Source organism: Erpetoichthys calabaricus, chromosome 1 (genome assembly GCF_900747795.2).
Source record: "Erpetoichthys calabaricus chromosome 1, fErpCal1.3, whole genome shotgun sequence".
NCBI lineage: Eukaryota > Metazoa > Chordata > Cladistia > Polypteriformes > Polypteridae > Erpetoichthys > Erpetoichthys calabaricus.
In genome coordinates this window covers 313,151,975-313,171,104 of record NC_041394.2, presented here as the reverse complement: position 1 = coordinate 313,171,104, position 19,130 = coordinate 313,151,975, and the positions used below count along the sequence as shown (strand labels likewise).

Here is a 19,130-nt window from a genome sequence, read left to right as displayed (position 1 = left end):
ATAAATGAACGCAGATGTGAACAACGCGCATATGACCTGCCAGAAAACAAGCAAGCAAGACTCCAAAAGCAGAAAGCTCAACTGACCGACATACAAAAACGGACAAGGCTCGATACAAACAATGCACGACGTAGACTGAAACGGACTTTTCGCAAAGCGGAGGCGAATCAATTAAAAGTCAAAAATAGCGCGTCACAAATAATGGACATGCAACAACGCGGCACTCAAACGCCACAAGCAAAACATGCCCGTCGCGGACATCAATGCCAGACACCTGCTAAACGCTTACGCCAGTTGGCTGACAACGCCTTCAATAATGAGTCCACTATTGAGGAAAATTCATTGGGATTAATGAATGTCATTTGCAATCATTGTCATTCACTTAACTTCCCAGAAGAAACAACTGGCAATACAAATAATGAATTTACACGTTGTTGTCAAAAGGGGCAGATTAGACTGCCTCCTTTACATTCATATCCTGAATATCTACAGAAGCTTCTAAATAACGATGTGCCTGAAAGTAAAAACTTTATGAACTGCATTAGATCCTACAATAGTTCATTTGCTTTTGCATCTACCGGAGTACATATCAGGCCACCAAAAGGCAATGGCCCATACTGCTTTCGCATATGTGGTTAACACAACGCACTATATTATGTCCAAAAAATATTAATGTTAATCACATTAATAACCAGGTCATTTCATTACTTCCTGGAGAGACACGGCTCTTTCTAAGCTCTGACAAAGTTGACTCTTATGACGACAATGAACATCTGAATTTCCCCTTAGAATATTTGAACACTATTAACCCGGACGGATGACCACAACACAACCTTACCCTTAAAAACGGAACAATAATCATGCTATTAAGAAACATTAACACTAAACAGGGTTTATGCAATGGCACACGGTTAGTCGTCAACACCATGACACACAATGTTATTCAAGCAACAGTTCTTACAGAATCACATGCTAACAATACTGTTCTCATTCCTAGAATTGACCTTACGAGTTCTGACCTAGAATTACCTTTTACATTGAAATGCCGACAGTTCCCCATTAAACCTGCATTTACCATGACCATCAACAAATCACAAGGACAAACCATAGACAAGGTTGGCATCTACCTCTCTGAACCCGTTTTTGGACATGGACAACTTTATGTTGCCTTCTCACGTGTTCGACGTTCATCTGACGTTAAAGTTAAAGTTATAAATGATCCATGCCAAGGAAGACTCATTCAAAGACAAGACACCATCTTTACTACTAATGTTGTATACAAAGAAATATTCCAATAAAACATTACTCTATGCCAAACACTCTATTTTTTATTTATATAGGCATCATCCAAACCTGCACACTATTCTATTTATAATTCATACATCTCACTCTTTGTCATGCCCCAACGCCAGGGGTTGGCGAGCGAAGCGAGCAGGGGGTAGAGCCCCCTAGTAGTGTATATATGAGAGAGATGGCAAATTTGTGTTTTCTTTAGTCATAATTATATTTTCTAAATGTACTTGTATTTTAAATTTTCTTTGTTTTATTGTTTGTGTTTCTCTGGCAGATCATTAAAAGACAGAAATCTGTAAGTGTTGAAAGAAAGAAAATGATATGTTGCTGCTAATGTATACTATGTAGTTAGACATACCCATGGTTGCATCTGTACTGAAGATGTACAGAAATTTTCTTTTGTCATTATTCTCTAAACAATACAGTACTGTATAACTAATATTTACATAGCTTTCACAATGTATCAGGTATTGTACATAGTCTAGATATTATATAAAGTATATAGAAGGATGTGCATAGATTGTATATCTATATATATAAAATTATTTTCGAGTTTGAAACAGAAATTACGAATGAGCGTTTGAAACGGAAATTACGTATGACCACAGAGGAACAGTAAAAACATTCTTAATAAACCTGATTCTTGCAAAGAGAGCAAATGGTGACATAGCTCTGGCTGTAGCGTCATGGGGAATTGCTTCTACATTATTAGATGGAGGCCATACAGCACATTCGGCATTGCAATTACCATTAAACCTCGCTCACGACGGAAATCCAATTTGCAACATATGCAAGGGCTCTGGAAAGGCAAAAGTCTTGCAACATTCAAAGATAATAGTTTGGGATGAGTGCACCATGGCACATAAAAGAGCTTATGAAGCCTTGAACCGAGCAGTGCAAGATCTCAGAGATCCTACCAAAATAATGGGAGGCACCGACGTTTTACTCGCAGGAGATTTTCGTCAAACATTAACAGTTATTCCACGAGGGACACCAGCAGATGAACTCAACGCGTGTTTAAAATCCATGCTTTTCCCACGGTCAGTTATATGTTGCGTGTTCTCGGGTAGGTACACCAAAAAATGTATACATTTATGCACGTAATGGGCAAACAATGTAGTATACCTGAAAGCACTGCAGTAGTACTCAATGTATCTTTACTTCTTAAATGTTAATGTATTACTGTTTAATAATTTATACGCTTCTTATATGTTGTTCAAATTCTTGTTATCAAAATACCAGTAACGGCGCACTGCGAATACACTTGACTTGAGCATTCATAGTATTCATCCTCTTTCTCTGTACGTTTAGCATTCGTTTGCTCAGAGGTTGATGTGCTTGCTGCTTCCTGAGCAGCTCTTCTTTACTCCACCCTAGTGGCCTGCTGCTTCTCTTTCGTCGGCATCTTTTCGCGTTAAAAGTGATTGTTAGTTTTTGTGTTGCAATTACTTAGTACGTTTTCTTTAACCTTTCACTTAATCTGGCACTTAAGTCTTCAATCTGCCTCAAGAATGATTAGTGAAGGTGGTAGGGAATGAGAATGGCGCCATATGCATCCGCCGCACGGCCACCCTGCTTACGTGCTGCCAAGAGTTGATTCTACAATAAAATACAAATAAAAAGAGTACTAAAATCATCACCCCGAAGCGGATAGTAGACGTCATGTAGTATATGTGTACCAAATTTCAAGTCAATAGGTGAAACGGTTTGCGAGCTACAGGTGATTTAAAATCCTGGACAGACAAACGAACAGCCATGGTAGCATATTGTAGAATATTTTACTGTTTAATAATTTATAATTATATGCAATGTGCTTCTTATATATTACTTCATATTCTTATATGATAATGATGTTAATAATGTTGTTTATATTGATTTCTATGTTATTGTAAGTGCTCTTTATTTGTTGAAAAATAAAATTGGCAATTAACAAACTTATTTTATAAATACTACATTTTATTTTTTTCCCTTGCACTCCGTGAGCGAAGCCACTGGGTAATCGGCTAGTTTTATATATTTTTTTATTGTATATATTGTTTTATTTTATTTATAGGACTACACCATTCATGGATTCTGTTATCTGCAAGAGTATGGTTCCTGAAGGGCTGACTGTATATATTTCTGTTTCATAAACTATATATTTAAGCACATTGCCTCCTGATAGAATATGTAGCCTAGGTTGACTGCCATTTGGGATACCTTCTCTGTGAATTTTGAATATATTTTGCTTCTTTTTGTTTATTTTCTATATGGTTCAAAGACATACTTGATCGATCAATTGGTGAGATATGTGTGGGTCTGTAGTGAAGTGGAATTTGGCTTATAATTGGTACAGGATCTTTACCTATCACTGCTAGTATCGGTTCCTGGCATGTGTAAACTGGAAAATGGATGGGTGTACCTGTTATAGAACACTTTATAATTAGTGTTTTATATTATTAATCTTGTATAAAATATTCTTATTTATAAAATGCTAGCATGCTTTTTAGCCAGTAATACTTTTTTTTTTTGTCTGCAGATTTGATTCCCCTGGTTGCATGCAACTTGCTGGACCCAGATGCCATCTTTGCCAATAATGAAATGAGTTTGGAAGACATAGAGATTTATGGTTTTGATTATGACTACACTCTGGCTTTCTATTCAAAAGACCTTCACACACTCATATTCAATATTGCCCGAGATATACTGGTTGGAGAGCACCGGGTAATAATTTATTTTTCTTGTTTTCTGGCCACCATGCTCCATTAACTTGTTACGAAACATTGTTTTTTCCTTATTACTCTTAAATATTCTTTCGTTCACCCTCTCTGCTTTCATACAGCTTTACAGTTTATTTGCTTCTTTTTTCCCCATGAATAAACATTTGTTTTTTCAATACAAACTACCATTACTAGTTGTATTGTTAGCTCTGAATTCTGGGGAATTAATGAAAATTAAATGAAGTATACACAATACTGGTAATAGAAACTTTTTGCATTTTTTGTGCTGTGTATAGTTGTGGGAACCTAGTAGAGCTAACATTTGTAGTATGCCATGTGTTTGAACATAGGAGCAAAGAATTGTATTGGGTCTTGGATAAAATACTACATTTTTTTTGACATCCAACAAATGACATAACATTAGATTCCCTCTGAATACACATACATGGCAGAACAATCATTTGTGCTGCACATGGAGACCTGGGTTGAAAATGTCTCTGTTTTGTTTTGGGCATAATGCATAAAAAGTGGGCACAGTACTGATTTTGCATTGTACAACCCTTAAGGCTTTTTATTTGTTCTCACTGTTCCAGACAATTGCACAAACAACTGTACAAATCAAAATAAGAAGAGACCATTAACCAACATTTCATCCCTTGCCTATTCATTTTTTGCCTAATGTTTTTTTCAGGACACTCCCACCCTCAGAACTTTTTTTTTCAACTTCCCTCCTCTAACATGGCAATATAAGTGCTTAGTCTGACTTTTTTGCTGAAGTTATTTCTCTTGCTTCTGCCAACACATTGATGTGTTAATCACTACTCTCTTCTCACCAGGATCAGCAGAACTCCTCTGTTCTGTTTATGGTATTTTCTTTTAAATCTTTCAGAAATCATTATAGGGTAGCCAACCCCTGGAATAAATCACATTGCATTTTTCTATTTTTTTTCCATTAATCTGTTGTAGGCTTCTCATAGTAAAAGTTAATCAATTTGCATCATTTACTGTCTTTCATATTTTATACCACTTTTCTCACATTCAGTCTTTTAGTCCACTTTGCTACTGCGGTCTGTTTTTTTTTATTTATGTCACTTTAACAGTTGTATATTACTTGTATACAGTTTTGATTAAAGCTACTGTAACATCCAACTTCAAAATTTAATTTAACCTAACTTAACTAAAGGAAGTACTGAGATGAGAAATAGGGGCATTTTCTAATGTCTCGATCTCTTTCCTCCATTGTTCCAATGAGAGCTCAGTCGCTGTTCAGGACTGTCTTTAACCTTTACATCATTCTAGAGAGAAAATCTCTGACAAAGGCAGTCCCATAATTCTCAAAACCAGTTCATACCACTTCTTCTCCATTAGTGCTGTCATGTTGTTACACTATCTTATGGACCAATGGATTATTTTATGGGTCACAGGCTGAAATGTGGGACTTTAAATGGAATATCCAGTAGTGTTTGAATTTTAGTGTTTTTCACATAAAACAAATAGTAAAATAATTGTGGTAGTTGTAACTATTTGTTAAATTAAATTATAAATTGTTTTTGATTGAGCAACAAGTTCTAAAAACTAACAGTTGTTGAATGCCAGTATTAGCAATGCATTTCTTATATAGCAGAAAATTTCACTGAATATTCAAGCGGTTTCACTTTTAACCTTTTCTGTTTTCCATAAGAAGTAAATTCTCATAAAGTTTTCCAAATGCTCGGCATCTAAACAATTTCTAGATTTTGTTTTTATATTGTTCATAAGACTAATTCTCTTTCCTCAGCACTTGAGACTTGGAATATGCTACAAATGTCTAAAAGTGAAAATAACTCTGAAGTGATCCTGTGTTTAGTAAATTTATCCATTTCTGAAAATGTTTTTACAGTTCCACTTTCTAATTTTCCTTAATTAGTATTTTGAACTCTGGACAATGATTCTATTGAAAGGAATTATATAGCCTTTCGTTAATAGAGCACAGTATTTGATGGCAAGCCTATTTATCTAAATTTTCCAGATTTATAGTTACAGAGAAACATTTCCTTATCAAAGACTCACCAATTTATTTTTTCATATGGACACATGTCCTTTCAATAAAAGTGATTACTGATTTTGTTGTAACTGGAAACTAAATGAAGAGATCAAATTACATGTTTCTTCCAGGGAATGTGGCTTGTGCTGTAACCTAGGTTTCTTGATTTTTGCTTTGGCAAACCAAAAAGCTTCAAGCAATTGAAAGTCCTTCTCTTTGTGGAATTTTACGTAAATCTACCAGTTCAGCTAGAACATCATTAAGTACTGAAATAGCAACATGGTGTTCTACATTTTTAATTTTTCCAAGCAGTATTTATGAATAGGATCATTGCCTTGTTCAAATAGTTTTTCAGCAGTATTCCACTGATACATCATAGTTTCTAATTGTAGTATTTACTGTGAAATAATCTGGACAGCCAGTTGATCTCGTTTAGTGGCTTAAATGCAGTCACATCTATACCCTGGTCTCACGATGTGCCATACAGTGTTGTTCTGAAAACTATGGAATGGACTGCTGCAAAAGAGCAGCTACACCTTTTTATTTTCCCTGCATGATTAATTCGCCATCTAAGGTAAACATTATGTTTTGATTTAAATTTATGTTGTTTTCCATATACAACTGAATAGCCCTAAGATTAGATAAACTGTTACATGATGTTAATTTTATTATGCCAGCAAAAACACAGTTACGTGATGATTTCACTTTGATACATACATTTATTAAATAAATGTAACTGTTATATCAGTTGATTCATTGATTATCAAAGTGTGGTAGGGTAATTCTCTAAACACTTCGGTTTTGATTGTTGAATTTATACACTCAGTGGACTGAAAGATGTAATATTTACTTTGCCAACTATCCAGTATTTTCACATTTTTGGCAACATGGTCATGAATGTTCTGGACTGCCAACATAGAAGAACTTATTTTCACAGCCAGCAAAATGTTATGTATTAAAACTTTTAACTTGTCAGATGTTCTTTTCTATAATCATGTTCTTGTTTATATTCTGTTAATATCTTCTTCAATAAACCTTTTAATTGACTTTTATGTTTTGTAACTGAATCAATATGAGATTTCTTGTTCAGATGTCATTTGAGATGGTCCACTTTCCTGTTGCTCCGGGCTTTACATTCATTAAAAGATCCAGCTTTCAAACATTTTCCAAATTGCACCATCCATCTCTGAGTAGTTAAAAATTTCTCTCAGAAACACATGCTACCCGGCACTGTGTGATTATTCCATTTTAACAAAACATTTTGATCAACCATATCATCTTAGCTTAGATATGGTTAAAGTAGCAAAGAAACAACCGCATACACCATTTTATATAATACTAGGGGGCTTCGCCCCCTGCTTGCTTCGCTTGCCAACCCCCGTTTTTGGTTTTCCAGATACACACTTTTAAGATTGTTTTTTCTTTGAATTGTTGCTATTTCATTAGTTTCACTTTTATTTCAGAACTTCTGTAAAAACAATATTTGTAATCTTGCGAGTCCCAATATGCTGAATCTTTTTAATGAGGTCAGGATATGTTTCTCTGTTTGAAATTTCAGCATAGACAAAATGATCTACATCATCAGCATTTAATAATTTTTTTTTTTTACAAAGTATCAAAGTAAGTAGAGTTCTGCATTGGACTACTGTCTGTAAAGTCGTGCTATTTTCCTCTCCCAGTTCCAAATGTACATGGGTTTACCAAGGTGATACCCCAGCTTTTGTCTAGGTTTTTGTACAAGGGCTCGACAGAACGTTTTTGACTCCTTGGGTAAATTTAGGTTTTTAAATAAGCAGTCATATAAATATATATACATTAACAAAGTAACCAATAAATGCATGTGTGGTAAACTCAGTTTTTGAAATTCCCAAGATTCTTTATTTGTCACATGCATAGTTATACAGGACAACACGCAGTGAAATGCATCCTGATCCGCTTATCAAAAACTGTGCAAAGTTAGAAGAATATCAGTTAGATTAACAAAAAGTCATAGATCGAAAGATAACAGTATAGTAGAACATAATAAATAAGTAAAATTATGTGAATAAAGTAGAATTAAGTGTTAAGGTGCAATAGTGTAGTAATTATTGTGCAAAACCAAAGTTAGACTGGTGCATAGTTAAATGAGGCAGTTTGTTTGTTTGCGCTACTGCGATCTTTACTTTTTTATATTTTCTAATTTTCCTACTTTCATATCCTTTAACTTTCTCCACATGTGTATAGCGGCAAGATTTTTTTTTTTTTTTTTTTTTGAGCCTTTCTAATTTCCCTGGTTTCATAGTCTCTAACCTGCTCTGCATGTGTTTAGCACCAACGTTTGTAAACATCTCTATGAAGTTCTACTTTGTCTTTTACTCACTGTCATCTAATTAAGAGCCGGATTGGACGTGCTTTTTTTTCAATTCCACTTGTTCCGGGCTGATAATTACTTTCCGTATTTTCTGAATTTGCACCTCGATTATTCTTTTTTGCTCTTTTTTTCTGTCCAACGCATTTGAGTCTCTTTTCTCCGCGCTTTTCTTTTTTCTTCGTTTAATCATCGACGTTTCATTTCTACCCTATTCATTTCATTTCTACCGTATTGACCTTATACACTTTATATGCACTGAGAGCCCTGGAGCTGTGTGTGCTGCATGACTGCCTTTACACTACTGATTTGTTTTTTTTGATATTTCTTTTAAGTAGGGTGTGTCTTGCAAGACTCTCGTTCTATGTTCCCGTGAGACGCACCATGGCAGGTCTCTTTCGTCTTGCGGGTCTTTAAATTATCTTCCGAGAAAGATCACGTATCGTAGACTATCAGGACAGGGGACAGGATTTCTTTTTATAATAGATAGATAACATACTTTCATATAATTTTGTGTATATTTAATTGCTGCAGTATTATTTTTTTAAACTTATTTTTTTTTATCTTATTTAATTTTTTTAGCTTAATTTTGTTTAAAAGTGAAGTTTTTTTTTTTAACTGCCTTGTAAAATCTGTGAGTGATGCTCCTAAAATGTACAATCGCTCATATATTCAGTTTAGAGGGAACGCTGTTTGTCACGTGGAATTTACACTAATAAGTGACATTTGACCATACATGGTCAGCTGTATGTTTGATTTTAGCAAAATGGTCCTTGGACCAAAACAAATTTGAGTCTTCTTGATCTTCCATATCACTATGTTAATTCTAATTGACTAAAGGATTGGCAATTATAACTTATTACTTTAAAATTCCTATCAAGTGTATTAAAAATTTAATTGTGATATGATTTTATAGTCCATTTAGAGCTTAACAGTCCTGTTTTGCAAATATGTCTTGAGTGTGCCATTATGTTATGATCAATGGTTTATTTATTTTGCATATTTACAAAGTTTCACCAAAGTATTCCAATTTCCCTAAGGTTTTGAATGAAGGTCAAATAGCCGAATAGTTAGGCCAGATAAGTGTACTGAAACTTTTACTATATGGTTGAGTGCTTCCAATAAATGCCTGGTAATCTTTTTGGCCTACTGTGTTTCATTTGAGGAGTCTTATTACCACCGATTCACTCTGAATTGGGTAAATCCATGTGGTTGTCTGTGGCTTTAGATCATAACCTTTGTTAAAGTAGATAATTGATTAAAAATGTTAAAAAATTAAAAGATGGTTAGTAGCGTACAGTTTTACTTGTTGAAACTTCATAAAAAATGTTAGGTTTCAGAACTTTTTATTTTCACTAAGTTAATGTTTATTTTATCTAACACCTTGCAGAGAATACATCTTCTCAAATGCTTGAAATGTGCTTTATGTTAAAATTACATTTTAAAGTGTACATGAGTAAAGAACAACAGAAAGTACAGTTTAGTAGATGAAGACACTGAGATGACATTATGGTATATAAAATTAGTTACACTGTAATGGCTACAGAAGAACAGAGTAAGAATACAGATACAGTTAAGTTTATTTAAGTACAAGAAAGAAGAGGCCCGTCTTTAAATGAGATATGAATAAGTCCTCTGAGCTTCACAAACATACTGTACCTAGGCATAGAATTCCAACAAATCAGGGCCATAGTATTGACCTGCAGAAATTTTGAGAAACTCTGCATCATTGGGTCCGAGTTGTCTGATAGTTGTGTAAGAATCATGTAGTAATGACAAGTAATCTGGTGTGTTGAATTTATCATATTTATAGGTCAGAAAGGGAATTCTGAAAATAATCCAGTACCATTCCTACAGCCAGTCTGGTTGACCCAGACTCATTGCATAAGATCTGTGTCAGATGCATTTTAAATTTGTTGCATTCAGTTGATACTTTGAGTAGGAAAACCTTTGAGTATTTCCATAATCCAGTCAGTGTTGTATTAAACATTTCATTTATCCTTTTTGCAGACATATGCAGAAGTATGCGTATGCTTAATTTTTCCAGCTCTCATTAATAAAAGTAAATTATGTTGTTTCACATGGTATTGTGTTCTAGTAGCCAAAGCATTGTGTTGGATTACCATATGTAAATTGCTTAGAATTAAGATGTCATTTAAAATAAATGTAAAGTACTAGGTTTTGGATAAATAGTTTTCCATTTCCCTGGTATTATGACAGTATTTGTCATTTAATGGCTAAGACGTTAGTCTGTAAGCCTCTTGTAAGTCCTACTCCAGTTCCTGACTCAATGTGTAATCCTAAATTATCCCTGTTGAATAATACAGTTGTGAATATTAAGGTAGTTTAATATGTTGGCAAATTACAACAAAAGTAATATATGTAGTGTAGTCCTCACAGCCTTTTAAAATATATCATTGCTGTTTTAAAAATTTGATATTTAATGAGGGAAAGGCTGTGCTAAACTGCATACCTCAGCTGCCATCTGTTTCACATACATAATTAAATTTACAGTATGAAAAGATGCTGAAGAAGCATAACCAGAGACCTTAATGGGCAAACAGGAGCAAAGTGATGAAGAAAGTCACTAATGTAGGCCAATGTGAGGCCATTTAAAGCTTTGTAGGTTATTAATAGAATTTTATATCCAATTCTGTAAGACACATGGAGCCAGTGGAGGTAAAGCAGAATGGGTGTTATGTGTTTGCTGTTGCTGGTTTGTGTAAGGACTGTTGCAGCAGAATTTTGAATCAGCTGGAGCTGTGATATAAGATTAGAAGGGACACCTGCCAGTAGAGAATTACTCGCAGTATTCAATGCGGAATGTGATAAAAGCATGAACAAGTTTCTCAGCATTAGAAAAGGAAAGGAGTGAGCGAACAGGATATGTTACGGAGATGAAAGTAGGAAAGTTTCTTAATGTGGTTTATGTGGGTTGAATAAGATAGGGAGGAATCACACCAAGATGCCTTGCATTAGAAGAAGGTGTGATGAGATCACTGTCAAGAGTGACTAAGAAAGAGCTCGTTTTCTTAAGTTGCAATTTAGTGCCAATTTGCAGGAGTTCAGTTTTGTTGCAATTTAATTTTAAAGAGTTCTGCTCCATCCATTTTTTAATTTCACTGAGGCAAGTTGTGAGCTTAGAAAGCCCTGATGAAGTTTCACTTTTAACATTGAAATTGAGTTGAGTATCATCTGCATAAAAATGATAACCCCGTCAATAGCTACGAATGATATAGCCAAGAGGAAGCATATAGAGGGCCGAGGACAAAGCTCTGAGGAACCCCTTGTGTGACTGGCACTGAGCTGAATATGCTGTTGCCAAGGCCAACCAACTCTTGCCCATCAGTCAGATAGTGCATAAACAACTGGAAGGCAGTGCCAGAGTTGCCCAGCATGTTGGAACATGAGTTGCCTGTCATGTTGGAACAGAGTTGCCTGTCATGTCTGACAGTGTCAAATGCTACACTAATATCTAACAAAATTAATATGCTGGTTTGTCCAGAGTCTTCTGCCATAAGCAAAACATTAGTTACCCGAAGCAGAGCAGTTTCACAACTGAGCTGTACCCAGGAACCAGACTGAAAGGGTTCCATCAGTTTATTAGAGTCAAGTAATTGGTGAGTTGGGAGGCTACAACATGCTCAAGAACTTTTGACAGAAAAAGAAGGTGAGAAATAGGATGAAAATTGTTAAGATTGTCAGTATCAAGACCAGACTTTTTTTTAACAGTGGTGTTACAGAAGCGATTTTAAAAATGGATGGCACAAAGTAAGTGTCAAGGGATGTTATTATTATTGTTGTAACAGTTGGGATTATGGCATGAAGGCAGGAATTAAGAAGTGTGGCTGAGATGGAGTCCAGGACACAGTGTAGTGGGCCTCATCTTACAAAGTAGGTCATTAACAAGTACAGAAGTAACTGGTGAAAATTTAGAAGAAGAATTGGATGGAGAGGGAATGCAGGGAAAGATATAAATGGATGATGGATTTATGTTAGTTGAATTATTTAGATATTTAATTTTGTTGCAGAAAAAGTGGAGGAATTTTACAAAGACTTCAACAGAGGATGTAATTGAGCCAGATGAGGATGAAATAGTTTATTAACTGCAGAGAACAAAACCCTTGGGTTATCATGGCCACTTTCTATTTTTCTGCCATAATGTGTGTTCTTGGCTGCAGTTAATACTTCCTTGTAAGCCCTTTGATGGTTAGAGAAACCCTGGATGTGCATGGTGAGGCCACTCTTACGTAACATTCTTTACTCAAATGCTTTCTCTGTTTTTATTATCTCTCATCCCTTATCTAAACACTATGGGTTTTACATCTTGACTATGCTGAATGTGTTCCTCACCCCAGACTTGAAATCAAACATACCTGATTAGCAAAGTTAAAATATGCATAGTTTTGAATATCCAGTTTCATTACTGTTAACTTCTCTTCTCTTACTAGTCTCTTACTCTTACTTTACTGTTACTAGTCTGGGCTCATTACATTAGCACAGCACCATTTTAATGGAGACTCATAGGTAAGACTGCATAAATGTCTTAAGTATTGTATTCAACAAAAATAGCTGAGAGGGTGTGATTATTAAAGTTTGGATATTTAAGATTTTGCAGTCATTGTTTGTAAATTAAATTTTCATTAACCTCAGGTAAGTGAATTAAGTTCAAATCTTTAATTATTATTTTGTTATTTCAGTATCCTGAAGGACTTCGGGCTTATGATTATATACCTGACTTTGTGATTAGAGGACTGCATTATGATGTTCAAAAGGTGAGTTCCATTATTTCCCCCCCTTATTTTCCATTAATTAAGGAGGATTGTTATTAGTTAATTCGCTTGACTATACAGTGTAGAAAGGAGTACTCATTTGTAGGGATGGGTATCAGTGGAATTTTTTTGATACCGATATCGATACTGGTACTTATTGATACTCTTATCAATACTACTGTCCATTATGTGGTGCAATAATGTGTCTTTTGAAGGGGGGGTGGTAACTGGGGTCAAGGACTATCATCATTTCTTTACAGATGAAAAAAATTTAAACTGTTGTACAACTGAGATAACTAATTTTAACTTCTGTAGCACCCCTCAGATTTTACTGAGAGAGCTGACTGAGGTGTGTGTTTTGGTTTTTTTTTATATATAATAATCTAAATATGACTTTCCTGTTTGTTATAGTGTCATTCTCAGCAGTCTTTTAATGAAAAAACCTGTGTTAATAATCAAATAAACTTAATATTCTAAAGCTTAATTTTTCCCTTTATGGCTAAAGCAGTTATTATCAAAAACACACAAAACTGAATATTTTAGTTTACCTGCATGAACTGTTATTTACATATATACATCCCACATCCCAAACAAAATCATAAATTCAGTAGATTTAAGTCCAGGATAACAATTTTAGTGTTTATCCAACAGTTCTGTCTCTGAAAGCATTAAGAAAAAATAAGTAAAATCCCCTTATTAAGCCTAAGCCAGCAAAAAAAAAATAGAAAAAAGTAAGAAGTAGAAAAGTCATTAAAATGGTACCACACATAAACATTGCTGACCTCGTACTTGCTTGAAATTACACTGTTACTTGGCAACTGACTTCTTCACTCTAATAGAACATGTGGAAATCGCTTCTTCCCTGCAGAAGCAAACCGAAACTCATGCCCGTCATGGCAAGTGTCCTTTCGGCTGTGATAGTCGGTCAGCTGCAACAACATCCGACATCGACGATGAAGTCCAATGCCCGTCAATGTCTCCTTTGTTTAGGCTTTCATGGACGGCATCCCAGAGCTAACCAGTTTGCCGTTCTCGACAATGACTGTCCAACCACCAGCACATCCACATATTCTCTTCTGACAGTTAACTTCATGCTGGAATCAATTCTTTGTTAAATAAGCTTCTAGTTGAAGTTTACCATTTAAATAACCAAATTTATCATGGTAACAACTCAAATATAGTTGTCTTGTCGAAAACTTTTCTGGTACCTACACCATTACTCCCTGCTTCCCTTTTTCTCCTTTTTTTTCTTTTTTACGCCACTAATCTGCACCCTAATTGGCTACCATTCAAACCAATAAAATAAGTTAACATAAATGCCAGCATTTACGTTTAAGTTTAAAACATTCTAAATATAATTATGTAACAATTTAACAACATGCATAATAAAATAAACTGTTTTAATCCAATTTTAATTATATCATGAACATTGCTATTACCACCTCATAAGTCTGGTTTTAAAGGGCTACAATTTTTATGGTTGTAAATTAACTTATCCCTGGTTGTCAGGATACCTCAGTTCAAAATTAAGGTAACTAGCTATTGGTTATGCTATGCCTTGCATACCTAAACCAGCTTGACTCCACTGTGGTGAAGGTCTGTAAATCTTTCACAATAAAATGTGCAACAACCTTATGACATTCTGCTGTTTTTCCCGTAGTCATTTTTCCACATCAAGAGATGGAGAACGAGGTGGACTTGGGTATCTGAATTCTGATATCCACTGACCAAACTGCCGCTGAGGCTGTCTGAGCCCAAATTAGAAACGTTGCTCACTTTGTATGTCTTGAGTAAATTACTACAGACTTACTTTTATAATGATAACAAGAGTTACCTTCACTTAATGATGTCGAGACAGTCGTATTTTCAGATTGGCTAATTCCAACAGCATCGGAGCTAGGAGGCTACAATGAGTTGTGAATTTCCCCTTGGGATTAATAAAGTATCTATCTATCTATGAGTACATTTCAGCAGTCACTTTCTTGGAGTAGTAATACATACTGCATTGTTTCACATTTATATAATGATGTACCTGTAAGTGTTTCATGAGGTTGCTAGAGTTACCCCCTTTCCTATACATGCAATTACCTTTTTACATACATTGCATTTAGCTGCATTACCATTACATTTACTAAAGTGAGCCCACACTTTTGAATGCTATACCCAATCTGTCATGATGACTGGAGAACACAGAATGTAAACACGCAGCTATGTGACTAAGAATTGATCGCTTGACGCCTGCAGTATCGTCATCATTTGGAATGGTTAGGAATTTAAAAATGCAGCTAATGTTAGAGTGAATTAATGTTACAAAAATACTGATAGCGATACAGTTTTCCAGGAGCTCATTGATATGTTGCTACCGACCAGTCCTGAACTGGTACCAGTTTAATCCCAGTTTTTGACACCCATCTCTACTCATTTGAAATCGTTGGGTAGAAATAGCAGGATTTGAGATTACAGTAATCCCTCGCTATATCGCACTTCGCCTTTCGCGGCTTCACTCCATCGCAGATTTTATATGTAAGCATATTTAAATATATATCGCGGATTTTTCGCTGCTTCGCGGGTTTCTGCGGACAATGGGTCTTTTAATTTCTGGTACATGCTTCCTCAGTTGGTTTGCCCAGTTGATTTCATACAAGGGACGCTATTGGCAGATGGCTGAGAAGCTACCCAGCTTACTTTTCTCTTTCTCTTGCGAAGACTTTCTGTGATCCTGACGTAGGGGGATTGAGCAGGGGGGCTGTTCGCACACCTAGACGATACGGACGCTCGTCTAAAAATGCTGAAAGATTATCTTCACGTTGCTATCTTTTGTGCAGCTGCACGGTGCTTCGCATACTTAAAAGCTCGAAGGGCACGTATTGATTTTTGCTTGAAAAACAAACTCTGTCTCTCTCTCTCTCTCTCTCTTTGTCTGCTCCTGACGGAGGGGGTGTGAGCTGCCGCCTTCAACAGCTTTGTGCCGCGGTGCTTCGCATACTTAAGCCAAACAGCCCTATTGATTTGTTTGCCAGAGATTGTTTTCTCTATCTATATGACATTCTGTGCTCCTGACACGCACTCCTTTGAAAAGGAAGATATGTTTGCATTTTTTAATTGTGAGACGGAACTGTCATCTCTGTCTTGTCATGGAGCACAGTTTAAACTTTTGAAAAAGAGACAAATGTTTGTTTGCAGTGTTTGAATAACGTTCCTGTCTCTCTACAACCTCCTGTGTTTCTGCGCAAATCTGTGACTCAAGCATGACAATATAAAAATAACCATATAAACATATGGTTTCTACTTCGCGGATTTTCTTATTTCGCGGGTGGCTCTGGAACGCAACCCCCGCGAGGGAGGAGGGATTACTGTAGATGGTCACGTGTGACACTGGTGTGCTGTATAGTGTTGCTTAGCAGACTTTTAAAGTCCGGGTGCTTACGTTGTGCTTTTTGCTGTGCTTTGTTCAATTAAAGTGCTTTATATTGTGTTCACTGTGAAATGTGTCATTGAAAATAAGAGTAAATAATTACTTCTGTCATGTGTTTAAATCAGTACTGGGTAGGTATTTTCCATTAAAAAAGTTTTCAAAGATTTGTACTCATTTTAGACTGATAACCTAAATCCAATTTTCCTTCTTAAACTGGTCTTCCTGTTATCAATACGTTCTTTTTGTTAAAGTCTATCATGTCTTATGCCAGGGGTCAGTGTTATTTTTTATGCTTCTCTTATATTAACTAAATACACTACATAACTATGGCATTTTTTCAGTTTGCAGTTGTTGGTAATTATCTTAATTGAAACATTGTCTTTAACCTTTCAAAAAAGGCCTTTATCCCAGCCTAAAGTATTCACACATCATTGCAGATTGAGTTTACAGATTTCTTAAGCATTATATAATTGTTGACAAGCCGAATTTGAATAGTAAATGAATGCATCGTTTAAAGGGCAGTCATTTTTACTCAACATGGAATGTTTATTCTTGTCACTGTGGCCTTCTGCTGAAAGAGGACTGCAAAATGTGAGTACAGCAGGCTAATCCCAAAATAAATTTAGGTATCCCATGCACTCAGTTTGAAAGGGTAGAATTTGAACTTTAGACTTAGATTTTATAGATTATCTCTGGCGCTCAGTGTAGCCTAGTGGTAAATGGGTTAGACTGTAAAGTCCAAAGCTGCCAGTTCAGTCCCTACCACTTACTATGCAGCTCTAGGTATATCTCAGTCTGTCAATACTCCACTCTACAAATTTAAAATTTGTTGCAGTTCATATTGCATGTAATTTTAGTCTTTGAAAGTTGGAAAAAAAAATCAGCTTAACTTGACACAGTCTTCCTTGACTCGTCCTGTTGAGAGCTAAAGCAAATATCAATAGATTATCAACAATAGCAGGGAGAACAAAATAGCAACTTCTAGTGATATATTTTAAAATTTAAAATATCCAATCAAAGTTGTGAATTAAAGGTTTTAAAGTCTTTTGTATGCACTTTGTTTGTTTATTTATAATATTTATAAATTTGTTTATTTATTGAAGTATTTATAATACTTAACTACTGTATCTATCTGCCTGCATGGTGTGAGTCATCATACACTTGTTCACTGTCTTTCCATGTGGTAAATGATCATGATATATCAAGACCAGAACTATCAGATTTCATAAAAATTCTTGACTGCCTATCGTTAAATACATTAACATATTAATTAATATGATGAATTTGTGTTGTTATGTGTTTGTGAGTCATTGGAGAATACTTACACTTTTCCTGATGTTGAAATATTTAAATATTTGAATTAATGTTTTATTTGTATGGGCTTCATCAAATCAAATTCTAAGCAAATGACCTTGTAATGGCAATAAATTAATTTCCCAATTTAATTGACAGGCAAGGTTAACCTTAAATGAATAAACTGCTTTGATAGAAGACGTCCACTGCGACATTCCTGATATTAATAGTACACCTTTTTGGAGCTCTCAGCAGCCTAAGATAGACCCTATTTGTGGGATATTAAACTAAGTCCATATTATATATGACTGTTAAAAGAATCTCTTCTTATAATTTACATTTAGTCTGTATCAATTTAAAAGTGTTTTCTTATGGATTTTGAAGTTAAAGGCATCACCTTAAGGCTTTTTATTTTTTGGTAGGCTTTACTGATGAAGATTGATGCCTTTCATTACATTCAATTAGGAACCGTATACAGGTATGTTTAGTTATGTAGAAGTTTAGTTAGAAACAGCCCTTTTAAGGTAAATTTCTATCTTGGCTATTCAAAAATACATTTAATATGTTTTTCTTTTAAATATTAACTCCTGAAATATTTTTGCACACCATTTGTTGTGTTTAGCACTGGTAAAATGGTGAGCATTATAGGAGGCCAGTGTGCATCTTAACTTTGCATTGCTCCGTGTATGGTTATCTTGCAGGAAGCTGTATAGCCCTACATTTTATCAAAGGAAGTACAATTTAAATGCATTGTAGCTCTTCCATTGGATTAATTGATTTCTGACTAAATAACAGGGCTAAGGAGGTCAAGAATACTTACTTTGTAACAACAAACAGTGCCAGTGGGCTAGACAACAAATACATTCAATTGTTCTATTCATTGTATTATCACAAAATGTGAAATATTGAAATTGAAATATTAAAATGCTATTTAGGACACTCAGGGAAATATTGAAGTAATTTTAATAAGGAACATATCTGGGTATCTGATACCAGTATTTTCTTATTAATATAAACTCACCAAAACAATATCATTTTTAATATATCAAGTTGTGTTTTTCAATATTATATGAGAATGTATGGTTATGCTGTAAAAAGATATTGCATTCTTTTAAAAAAATCATATTTCATACAAGTGTTACTGTTACTATTTTAGCCTGACATGGCTTTGATTGTTGGTCAACCTGTGATTTCACAAATCCACTTTTGCCTGAAACCATCTAGAATGTGCCTACTTAGTCACTAGAGTAAAATAAATGTCCATTTGCAGTTCTTAGTAGGTTTTTAA

At 35.0% G+C, this 19,130-nt stretch overlaps 1 protein-coding gene across 1 annotated transcript in view; it reads left to right on the top strand.

The window, feature by feature from the left end:
• Nucleotides 1-19,130, top strand: part of nt5dc3 (5'-nucleotidase domain containing 3) — a 65,911-nt gene that overhangs the window by 21,872 nt on the left and 24,909 nt on the right. The window contains exons 2-4 of the mRNA XM_028817477.2: nt 3,812-3,996; nt 13,063-13,137; nt 18,265-18,320. Of these exons, the coding sequence (XP_028673310.2) occupies nt 3,812-3,996; nt 13,063-13,137; nt 18,265-18,320 (316 nt within the window). The remainder of the gene's footprint in view (nt 1-3,811; nt 3,997-13,062; nt 13,138-18,264; nt 18,321-19,130) is intronic.